Source organism: Aulonocara sp. 'chitande type north' Nkhata Bay, linkage group LG9 (assembly GCF_057382095.1).
Source record: "Aulonocara sp. 'chitande type north' Nkhata Bay isolate Kocher_YH1m ecotype deep benthic linkage group LG9, A_spYH_male_GT1.1, whole genome shotgun sequence".
Lineage (NCBI taxonomy): Eukaryota > Metazoa > Chordata > Actinopteri > Cichliformes > Cichlidae > Aulonocara > Aulonocara sp. 'chitande type north' Nkhata Bay.
This window is the reverse complement of record NC_141352.1, coordinates 19947116-19959555: the sequence shown is the minus strand read 5'-3', so window position 1 is coordinate 19959555 and position 12440 is coordinate 19947116. Positions and strand designations below refer to the sequence as shown.

General features: G+C 39.6%; 1 protein-coding gene across 1 annotated transcript in view; it reads right to left on the bottom strand.

Annotated features, from left to right (window-relative positions):
• Nucleotides 1–12005, bottom strand: part of LOC147322060 (sodium/hydrogen exchanger 9-like) — a 63993-nt gene extending 51988 nt beyond the window's left edge. The window contains exons 1-5 of the mRNA XM_086306377.1: nucleotides 11240–12005; nucleotides 10675–10847; nucleotides 6668–6745; nucleotides 6387–6463; nucleotides 3997–4109 (exon numbers count right to left, since the gene is read on the bottom strand). Coding sequence (XP_086162503.1) covers nucleotides 3997–4109; nucleotides 6387–6463; nucleotides 6668–6745; nucleotides 10675–10847; nucleotides 11240–11393 — 595 coding nt within the window. The 5' untranslated portion in view covers nucleotides 11394–12005. The remainder of the gene's footprint in view (nucleotides 1–3996; nucleotides 4110–6386; nucleotides 6464–6667; nucleotides 6746–10674; nucleotides 10848–11239) is intronic.
• Nucleotides 12006–12440: the final 435 nt, after the last annotated feature.

The following is a 12440-nucleotide window of genomic DNA, read 5'->3' as shown; positions in this document are numbered from 1 at the left end:
CTATAGAAATTTAAGATATAAAAGTCACTGCTAAACAGTCACTTATTTCTATGTAAATTAAAGTAGTGCAGATATAGCATGTAAAATATATAAAAGTTATTCTAGATAGGAAGCAAGTGATCTGTTAACAGTTCACAGTTCAGCATCTGGCAAGGGGCTCATGAGTACACATAGCATGGGTAGCTTGCACATCTGTGAAGGCACAATTGATGCCAATTGTATACTGATGCTACACATGATGAACTGAAGGACAGCTGAGCCAAAAATTCTCATAATTTGAATTAAATACTCAACAAAAACACATTAAACATAAACAACACAACTGAATCAACAAACTAAAGAGGTACCACTTTTAACAATAGACAGTATGAGGTATGGATATAGCCACTGTGACATCAGCCACTACACGCTGCATTTTGAAGGTTCATTGTGAACCAGTCAAAGTTAGCTAATGTTAGCATTTAGCCACTGCTATGTTGATATTTTGGACCTAGGGGATTACCTCATATGGATGAAAGAGTGGAGTGTAAATATGTGTGTAAATGTACCCAAGCTAGCAAGCGTGGTTAACAACCTGCATTCATAAAGTTGCCTGTTAGCCTTTTTTCTTCACTTTAAAAAAAATTTTTTTTTTAATTCACTTTACTTAGAGAAATTGTCTTAAAAATAATACTCATGGCCCTTTGAAAAAAGAAAAAAGTTATACTGAGGAAACACTTTCTGGCTTTCTCATTGAACACTTGTGAGCTAGTTTTTTCAGGTTTTACTTCTTTTGCAGTGCCAGCTCCCCCATTACAATGTTGTGATGGTTTTCTTTCTCCACCTCGAGCTAAATGCATTTCCTTAGGTAAAACCGAGGAGTGGCAGAATGCAGACTGTTCATAACAGGCACAAGCTGGCTGAATTGAAATGATTCTGACTGACTAAGACTAAAACTGACGGCAATTTTCTGTGTGAAAATTCAATTTTCTTGCCCAATAGCTGGAACTGTCTTTTTTCAACAAGAAAATTCCAAACCACATTCTACATATATCACAAAACAATGGCTTCAATGTGACCGAGTCTGGGCAATGAAAAGAAAAATAAGACAAAGGAAGCCCTGAATTTTTGACTGGATGAAATCCTACATACAGAAAGAATGAAACCCCCCCGCCCCCCCATTCCAAAAACCGAAGGGTTATTAAAGGAAGAGGTGATGCAAGACGGTGGAAATTACTGTAAGTCAGTGTCAGTGCACCAAAATGTGCAACTGGTAAAGTGTTTGTGACATCAAACAATGAATTATTGTATATTATGCACCACACCGGTCACAGAATTCAGCATTACATTACTTGTCTTACTTAGCCTGTTATATATTAATAAAGACTAAACACATACTGTATGTGTGCTTAGTGAGCACCAATTGTGGCCTTCCATGTTTACCTTAATGTTGTACTTCTGCTCCTCTGTTGCAATAACATGCCTAAAATTCTGTGTTTGACGATGCTATGCTGCTGGTATATTGAGCCATACCTATGGTTTGTTTACTTCTCATTTCTCTTTCAGCAAACCAAACTGCGTCCCTACAAACTACATGAGAATGTTCAGTTTGGTCATTGGGCAGATGTATCAGGGCTGGGAGCAACAGAAGCAAATAAACGATGGTTCAGATCGGGGCCTGATCATGTTCACACCATAAAAGAACCGCTCAGGAGTTCATTTGGAAATGGACCAAGACCACCTCCTCCAAAGGCTCTTGGTGCTCATCTCTTTCTCTCTCTCTCTGTGTGTGTGAGAGTATTTATAAATCTTTTTAAAGAGGAAAGCCAAAACGGTAGCACAGAAACAGAAGTCATTCCTTTCAGAAGTTAAGTGAGGGTTTCACTGACCTGCCTCCATCCCTGCAGCTAGAGGATACAGCACAGCAGGTGTTCCACTTTGTGACCTGAACCATGCATTTTATTTTGAGTCTTGGAGGAACAGGTTTCACAGCTATGGTTCTGTGGTGGCTTGTATAGAACTAAAAAGTTTTTTTTTTTTTAAATCAATAGATGCCAAATGAAAGGAACAAATAGGAAAAGCAAGACTGTGGGCCTGCTTCTTCTGCCAACAAAAAATGATGAATAAAACCCAGAAGAAGCCTCATCTAATGAAACATTAAAGGTGAAATGTTAACAATGAGGTATTGCAAATTTACCTACGTAGATATATGAACAGTCAGCAGACAGACTCTACCTTTCCCAAGTATGAATTTTCACAGACAAGACGTGAAAATGTACATTTGCAGTTTTGAAGAATAGGGCCCTGGATAAGACCCAAATATAATCTCTCTAGGTTTAGAGGTTACTATGCTAATCACATTTTTGACATGTTGAGTCATACTGAGCTGAGCCGTGTGTTTGAAAAGAGGATAATACCAACAGAAAACAGAAATATTCATATGACTTTCTGTAATAGTTATGCCTAAATGCTGCTTTGAAAAACCCTCCACACTTACAGACTTTTTTTTTCTCGAAGACGACGTTCTAAAGAATATCAGATTCATCTAAAGCTCAAAATCTATACTTTGCCTATACCTCTAAGATGGTAATTTCACAAAAACAATACAGTAACATTACTTTAGTGTCCTCAGTGGTAGTTGCAGCGTAAAATCAGCATCCACTTTAAGCAACACTTTAAGCGAGGTTGCTTCAGCTCTGCAGCAAATGCTATTACCTATCCCTCCACTTTATTCAACGTAGAATAAACAGGAAAAAAAAAATCTAATCAAGTATTTTGTATCACTTTTAAAACCGCAGCTATATCTCTGGAGTCATCTCCAAGCAGAAAAATACATTTGGGATCAGTCAGATGGCTCACCAATGTCATTGTTTAATAAATATTTTTTAAAAACTCAAATAAAGAGCACTAAAGTTTTGTGCTTTACAGCATATATGTGGCAGTGGCACAACCAGAGAGCTGTCAAGCAAGCAAGGGTTATGACATGATGACACGTCTACATTGTTCTGAGAATCACTACGTCTTTGTCTTACAGCGTAACAGACTGAGCCTGTTTCGGTTGCGTTCGTCCATTTCAGCCTTGTGACTGAAAGTTCACGAGGAAGAGAAATGAACTGGAAAATTCTGACAGCTGCTTCTCCAAAAGTCAGAAAACCAACGCTGCAGAGATGGAAGCAGGTGAGGCATATCTGTGTTTCGGCCATCGGTGCATCACAGTGTGATTCAAATCAAAGCTACAAGCGAGCCGGAGTCGGCAGAGATGAACGCAGCATGGTGTGGCAAAAATAATGTCAATCAGTGTGACAGCCGCACCATAACCTACAGCTCCTCGCTGACACTCACCCCTATCAGCCACTTACCGTATAAATAATTCATTACCAAATGAGGACATTACCACAGGATGCTGTATGACACTCTACATGACTGCTCTTGAGGACCACTGATTTTATTGTGTGTACTCCACTTAGGAGAAAGGTGCACTGAATTTAAAGCAGTTACAGCTACTGAGTGGGTGTTGTGGCTCTGTTCCTGCATATACAGTAGCCTTAGCTGTCAATGTTTTTGTTATACAAAGATTCGTCTGTCAATCTCAATGTTACACCTTGTTACTTAAAACCAAACAAAATAAGGTGTGAAAGAACAGTGTGCACCAGGTTGGACCTTTTGAAACATGTTATCTAATACGTTAACTGCTCAGTGAATCTGCAGTAATAAATAAAAACTCCCCAAAAAATTGCAGAAATGAGCAATATGCAGCTCCTCAAATATGCTCAACACATATGGATTTTATTTCTATAACTAATTTGTATGTATAAGGCAGAGCCTGGTGATGGGCCTTTTATATATCGACTGTGATCAACAGCCAAACATTTCATCTTTTACTTGTGGTAAGAAAAAAAAAAAAGCACGTTTGCTTTACAAATTATAAAAGCACATATGCAAAAAAAACCACAAGATCAATGCTGCCACTGCAAGTGATGAGCTATTAGCAGAAGGTTATTTATAAAGGGTGACTACCTGGATCAGTGGCTGACATAATGGCACCAAAAAGGAGGCAGTGAGTGAGGAAGAATTCTTCTTTTCGTTCGCTCAAAGGTACCATCAGTTTGGTGAAGCCGTACATGCAAGCCCTGGGATTGAGGACAAACAGACAGAAGGAAACACTGTGAGGTCATCAGGGAGCGCCAGCCAGAGCAGGTCTATCAGTCATCCCTCTAACCACAGCAGGGCTTCCCCTAGAGTAGTCTGGGTAATGGGGCCAGACGCTACCAGCAGGTGAGTTGACCCGTTTCCAGGCCGTAGCTCCTTTTTACACAAGCGAACACACAAAGCTGCGACTGTGCTGGGAATTTTATTATTTTATCCATGTTAATGCGAATGAGTGTGAATATCCATATGCTCCGAACTCGACCCCACATCCACCTACTAAATGGAACCACCCACGCACGCACACACACCACAAACCATCTTGGGGGTCAGTATCCATCTATCCTAACTGTTTGCATTCTTTTAAGACACTGTTATATACGGTACTCTCCAACATAACAGAACAGCATAAGTGTGTATGTGTGTGTGCATGCACAATGACCTAGAAGACTAAATATAACCCACTAACAGTCTTTGTGAAGGGCACTTTGACAGAAATATAAATGACACAATATTTTTATCAGCTCTGGAGCCAAATACAAAAATAAATCTAGTATTGTATCTCCACTGTGTTATCTCACTTATAAAGAAAAAAATAAAACTGTACACAAAGACTTGATAAAGCGTCCAGTCAGTTCAGCTCCTTAGTGATAACTGATGTATGCTGAGTACTAATCCAGTTAGTGTGGGGCATGCCATAATAATCAGTATGCCAGTGTGTCCTCTGGGGAACCTTTCTGTCCACTGGCATAGCTCTGTCGGTGACAGCACATGACCTGCCCCCTGCAGCCAGTATTTAAAGCACTGTCCTTAGGTCAAGCAACTAAGCTGTGTTATTCGTGTATCTTTAAGGAAGACTTGCGGTTAAGATGATTAATTGTGCATTGTGCGTTTGTGTGTGTGTGTGTTAGACATCCAGAGAGAGACAGAGAGAAAATGAGAGAGTCAGGCACAGAAAAAAAGACAGGAAGAGGACTGTAAATTGAGACAGAAAGATTCCCACACTCTCACGACACTAACTCCCTATGGGATATGACACACTAACAAGCAGCAGGACTGGCCAGCTCTGATGCCTTAGCATTAAAAATGGAGCACATGAGGCGCCATGAACAAAACCTTTCCTGCTTCCCAGAGGGAACGGGGAAGTTTGACAAATGCTGCTCCAGGTAAAGGAATAATAGATGGAGCAAGGAAGGAAGGCAACATCCTTTAGCCAGTTAATTCCAGGCAATACTTTAAGCACATGACCTTCAAACCCACTTGTTTGAAATGACTGACTGGGGGAGTTAAGATCATTTATACATAAACAGAAAACACAATAAGTAAAAATGACAACTAGTAGAAGCTTTAAAAGCCTATTAAGGAAATGTTAGATGAAATAATGCTGTGGGTTTTGTTTTGTTTTTTTGTTTGTTTGTTTGTTTTTTTTGGGGGGGGGGGGGTGTAAATCCTGGACTGTTCAGTTTCTTCTAACCACAAAACGTGTTGAAGTTAAAGCAAGAAAATAACAACTAAGGAATTCTGAGGTTTTCTCACTTGCTCTGTGCAGCAATTAGAGCATCAGTGACAACTGGTTTAGAAAAAGCCTCAAATTCCTTCAGAGTGTGAGAGTGCCATCTAGCTATGTCAGGCTACAATAGCATCAGTAGATATCTGTACTCTCTCCAAAATCAATATTACTTGTGCTGAGTTTGGTGCACTGTAGTGTTATTACAGAAATTTTGATTAGTCGTAGAACCAAAAGCACAGGTGTAAGCACAGGATTTGGCTTATGGGGGCATTTACAGAACACTATTTCATATTACTGGTGACATGTGTTAGATAATGTCCATCAACGTATCCAAATCAGGGTCACGGAGGCATCTGGAGTCTATCCTAGCTGTCACAGGCAAGAGGTTGGGTACACCCTGGAAAGGTCACCAACCTGTCAGAGGGCTAACACACATGACAGACAACCATTCCCACTCACATTCACACCTACAGTCAATTCATAATCACCAGTTAACCTAACCTCAAGCTCATGCATTCTTTTGGGCTGTGGGAAGAGGCCAGAGTACCCAGAGAGAACCAATGTAGAGATGACTTGCAAAATCCATACAGAAAGCCCACATGCTAGATTCAAACCCAGGACCTTCTTGTTGTGAGTCAGTGCTAACCACTGCACCATAAAGCTATGCCTGAATTGTTTAACCGCATTTGTCTGTCATCTCAGTATTTCTTTTACTTCAGTTTATTTGCATAAATAAACAAAGAATTCTTACCCTATGCACATGCAGCTGATTATGGTACCTGCAAAAGCGTAGGTGAGAACAGATCCCAGGTTTGCAAGGAATCGTTTCTAGAACAACAAATAAAAATTAGTCCAATTAGTAACACTCACAAAACAAACAAGACAACAGTTTAGTAGACATTAAATACATCTGGTGTAAGAATCAGTACAGTGCACCATATGGGAAGTCCTTAACAGATGGACAACCCATGTACATTAAAAGAAATGGCCTTTTACACCCTTTTGGGAGACGTGTCAGGAGAGCAGTCTCACCTGATTAAGAGTGTAAGCTCCATGGAAGATGATGGGTGGCAGGAACAGATTGAAAAGGACCTGCAGATCAAAGGTCTCCTGTAAACGACAGAGCTGCTGTGTTGGTGACTGACAATGTTTCACGGGGAGCAAGAGAGTCTGACTGACAGACAGATTACATACACAAACACACACACAGTTCATTTCAGCAGCCCTGTTTTGGCAAACATGCACCTTTTCTCAATTGTGTTCAAGTACCTGATATCTCCTTTCTTCAAAAAACAAAACAAAAACACAAAATCAAATTTTGTAAATAACAAAAGTGGGATGTGTGCTACGTGCATAGGCGTGCCTTAAACCTGCATTCTATCTGAAGGCCGCCAGATGGCGATAGTTTTGCGGCCTTATAGAATTCTACTGGAAAAACACATTCCTGTTGAGATAGCGGGCTCACTCACTCACTTTGGGTCATATCAAATTAGCCTATTGTGGTCATACTGTGCTTCAAAATGGATCTTATCTGAGCAGTAAGACCTGCTCCTTCTCGTCACATGTGTGTTTTTAAAGCCAGGATTATGATCGTAGAAATGGTCATATCAAGCCTTCAAAACAAGTCTGCACAAACTATTACTATCCATCTTTTATACATGTACATTTTCCACACCTGGAAGCAAAGGTTACCAATGAGTAACCCCACCCCTGGGTTCCTCAGTGCAACACTGGAAATGTTGCATAGTGATAAATAATACAAATAAATAATGTTATAATAGACTTGAAAATATTAACATTTTAACTTTATGATTTGGTTTGCTGCCCACTATTCCCTCAGTCCTGGTTTTTGTGAAAGTGAACTTAAATCAAAGTATGAGTGAAATACAGTGATTTGCTTTTAATGACCAAAAAGCCTGTGCTGCATGTTGTTAGTTTAGTCTTTATTGTGGCATTAATATTTATACAAGCCAGCTAATGCTGAAGTTTTATATCAGTTTCCAAGCTGTTTAGTAATTATTTCTGATTGTTTCCTATGGCTCACCCTCACTGGCTCATGGTCTACCCCGTGTCACCCCGTTTTAGAAAATCATGGAAACACCCGTGTTCATTCTTATGTACCACCTTTTTTTTCTTTTAACTGCTTCCACCTCATGATATATAGCAAAAGCAGGCTCCCACCTATCTAGATCTGTGTGCTCAAAAACATTTTAGTAATCAAATGCTACGAAATCTTCTCAACAACAATCTGAACTTTCAATCTGGCAGCTACAGTGCGGTTACATCACTTCAGATCTCTCAGTGGCTCGATGATATAATCACTGTGTACTGCCCAAGTCTTCTGACTCACACTGATTAAAGCAAGGCATAACAAGAAAAGAGAGGTCTAACTGCTTCTGTCAATCTTCATCATAGCAGCTCCCAGAATTTATGGTAACCCAGTGCTACATCCACACAGAAAACAAGTAAATGTCATTAAAACACGATCTTAAAAAAACCCAACTGCATTACTGTCAATACAAATAAAAACCAGCGCCCACAAGTATTTTTGTACATAGCGTGCTCTCTCGCTGTCTGTTTCTCACCCAAGCCGATGTGATGCAATGCAAGCAGCTAAGCAAGGTAGCCTTTCATGTTCTTCATCCTTGAATCCTTTTTAAGTCTATTGTGGATACATTTTGAAGATCAAAAGGCAGCAATATTCAATTCAGATCAAAATAAAACTACTTTTTCTTGGTTCCTACATTGCACAGGGTCTTACATTGCTCAGAACCTTACTCGAGTTCAATTACATTTCAGGCCAAAGGAGTGAGACGGGGGAAGTGACGCTTACTGACATACTGCTGTGGTCACAGGCATTTAAGAACGACCTAGATTTGGCTTGCTTTAAGGAAAAAAACAACAACACAGAAGCATGACTATTTAGATGAATGAAAGTAGGCCTCTCTCTGTAAATCCTATTTCCAGGATGCACTGCATTTTGGTGAATATTTACCCAAGTACAGGTTGGGGACATTTGGAAGATTGCATTTTTGTTTTTAAATTAATATTTCGAATGCTGTAGAGTCCCCTATAGAGTAAGGAAAGCCAATATGCTTTCTCAGTAATTCACACTTGAGGTGCTTCTAGAGCTACAAATTGCTCCTTTCTTTGCTACCATAACCCAGCTCAATACAAATTACTATTTTGTGGTTGCAATTACCCACACAGCACTATATATATGTTTTTTCCCCATTTATGCAGGCTGTGTATGACAAATACAAAACTGTGCAACACATACTAATACAGATACACTGTAATCAATAAATTATGCATATGCTGGGGGTTTTATACAAAGGGCCACCTGCACCACAGACTTGAGAATGGAGGTGTGGTGTATGCACTAATTGCCTCTTCAGCTGAGCAGCACTAAATTTAATCAGACCACAAACTTTAATGCCTTACTCCCCAGTGGCACGTAATGGACTCAGTAATGCAATGAAATCCTTATCTCTCCCTGCTAGGATCCCATATGTATCAGGCTTAATGGCGTGAAGGCAACACAGAACAGGTCTGACCAATGTAATGGCCTTTGTGGTAGCCTCTGCTGGTTTGCTAATGAGACCCCCGCATTCAAAAGGGGCCAAAAAGTCCAAGCCATTAGCGAAGAGTTACACTCGACCGGGATGATTCGCAACGTTCAAGCCTCACTGCTGCCTTTCTCTTGCGGTGAAATGTGGCACCGAGATTAAGAAACACAATTTAGAACGCCCTCGTTCCGCGTTCTCTTAAGCTCGTTGGTGCATGTGTGGCTGAAGCTCCGGTTTATCGTTTGGCTTCTTTGATATGACAAATCTCTGATCACGGCACTAAAATATGAAAGCGTGGCGGAAAAAAAACAGTGTTCATGCTGATGACAGCCAAAGGTCCGCTCTTGAGGCTTAGGCTTTTCTGCTTAGAAGTGATGTTAGAGTCTCTGCTAATTCCTTTTTAACAAATAACTGCTGTGATTAGTTTGCAGGCTTGGGGCTTAAGGTTGCAGCATTACTCCTGTTGCACCTCAGTGACAGAAATAACATGTATTTATGGTACTTGAATAATCCGAATCATTGTCTGTAGGAGCTCAAACCAGATTTCGGATTTCACAAACATCAAACTGGCTCCCAATTAAATGATTTTTAATCATACCATACCCCTATTTGGGTCTTTTTGTTATCATCAGCAGCAAATCCTTGTGTTTTGGTGTATTATTTACTTTATCATAGCCCCTCATTCTTGCATCATTACTGTGTTCTCTGACACAGATTGAAGTGTCCAACTTATTCTAAGAGGAAAATGCTGCAATGCCTGTTGAGATGCTATCTTACATCTTTCCTGCACTGCAGAGAAAACTGCTTGCAAGAGTATCTCATTATAAGCTTGCTGCATGTAAACAAGCAGGGAAATGTCTTGAGAGCGCAATTTTGCAAGAAAGCGCTACAGTTGCTAGCAAAAGCTTAATTTAGTTGTTTTGTTGTTTAGTGATTAAACCCGTGTTGTGTTGCTTCATTTTACTTGACTGGAACTGTGTCCATATGTGGTCCCTTAAATTTAATTTCCCTCTGTATGCACGGCACACCTGAAAATGTAATCCCCACTATCTGATCCTGACTAAAACCTTAATAAAGGTTAAATTGCTCTCTCGTCCTCCCTTTCCTTGCACCACCACTCTTGACTTTTTCTAAGAACAAACAGACCATGAGAGTTTAAAGGAAAACCAATAACTAAGAACCATTAGAGGACTCTGTTGATGTAAATAGCCAGCATACTCAAGAGGCACAATATGGATCTGATCCAGGAAAAGACAATGAAAACAAAAGCTATTTCAGTCAAAAGAAATTACATCAGAGGAAAAACCATCCTGTATGCAGCTATTTGCTTTCAGATATTCTTAATGGGGTTTTTATTATGTAGTTTATTTTTGTTTTCTTGAGAAAATGTTTATTTTAGGGCAGATCGCTGGATTTATTCTGTTTTGATGTGTTTTGTCAGGGAAGGTGAAATCAAACAACCACAGTTACCTCAGGATGTGAGCTGAACTGGCCTTTTTCATTTCCGACATGTCCGTGTGGTGTGATGTTGACCATCGTGATGTTAGAAGTGTTCGCTTGCTCATTTGCTGCTGTTGTGTTCCCCGGACACTGCTCTCCTTTATCAGTCCATATTAATCTCACAGTTAACCCCAGAAGCAAACCTGCAAAAGAATTACAAACAGCAAAAACTGTTATTAAAGGGGTAATTCACTATATTACACTAAAAACAACAACTTTGGGTTCTGGAAAAGAATGAAAGTGCAATGTGCCACATGTTGACATAAATGTGCACATTTTAAAACTATTTCCATGCATCAAGTATAGGACAACTGATTGCTTGTTACACCTGCATATCAGGAGTCACCTAAAGATGCTGTGTTCTCGTATAAAATGATGAATAAAGCAAAATGAGATGCCGGTGTCCAAAACTGCATGCCTCTGAAACCCCAGAAATGTCTTCTATAAACATTTTCGATACATCTTTCAAGCCCCGAGTCCAGGAAGTATTGCTGAATAACGGCTTCCGTAGTCTGTAAATATTTAGGCTACTTACCATAAAACATTGCAACCCCAGCTTCATTTACCAATTTATATTTGAACTGCTTTAACTTCCACACACTGAGGATGGTTATGAGTGCCAGGGTGACAGCAGCGAACACCGGTAACGCTACAGTATCTTGTTTTTGCTGCACAGCGCCCGACATCATCAAAAGCCTGGGTCAAACTTTTCGGAAAGAACTGCTACTTTTTTGGCTCAGACACAGCAACATCCGCATCAGCAGCGCCCTGAGAGCCCGTGCTGCCTTCAGTAATACTTGGAATTTGCAGTTTTTTCGTGCGAAGGCTTGGAGGGGGAAAAAGCACCATATTTTTAATTAAAAAAAGAAAGATAAGATAATGTAGGGCAATAAAAATGTGTTGGTATGCTTTTTGGGTTTGTTTGTTTTTTTTAATAAATGACGAAATACAGAGCTTCTTTATGCTTCGTCATTAATGCAACACAAATGTAGGCCGATGAAATCAGATACAATCAAAGAAAAGTTAAGCACACGCAAGAACTGGACATTCAGAGAGAGATATATTAAATCCTTTATCGCGTGGGAAAAGAATACGTGTCACAGTTACTTACCTGTTCTGCTGACATTATGTTTTTGCAAAGCAATAAAAAATATTGACGGTGTTTTCGTAAGCCACAGAAAATAACACACGTTGGGTGTCATCCTCCTATTTTCCAGCAGATGGCAGACAATACAAACATATGAAAGCGTGATTCTCAGCTGCTGCGATATTTGATCGTACTGTTTATCGTTCTTTATCAGTAAGTGAATCATTCATAGTCAGAAATTAACAGAGAATAAAATAAAATTAAGTGGTTTATGAATTAGTCTTTATTTTAGGCCACATTGACTGAGCACGACATCTTTTACTTGCAGTGTATTGTCTTTATTTTATTTTATTGTGCTCTTGTTGACTGAAAAAAATGAAAAAAGTATATCAATTAGACTTTGTATGAGTTTACTTTAACTATGCAGCCGTTTATATTAGCAGTATGGTTTTTTTACTTACCACCTCTAGCATCTTTCTTTCCTTCTCACATTAAACTAAACGGTACAACAATCTAAAATGAACATTAATTTCAGGTAATGTTACAAATTCTTTAAAAGGCTGGTGTTAGCCTAATTGGAGCGACATGAAAGGAAAAAAAATAGAAATTCTGGTAAAGTTTGCACTGGGGGCGGCATTCCAGACAAGAC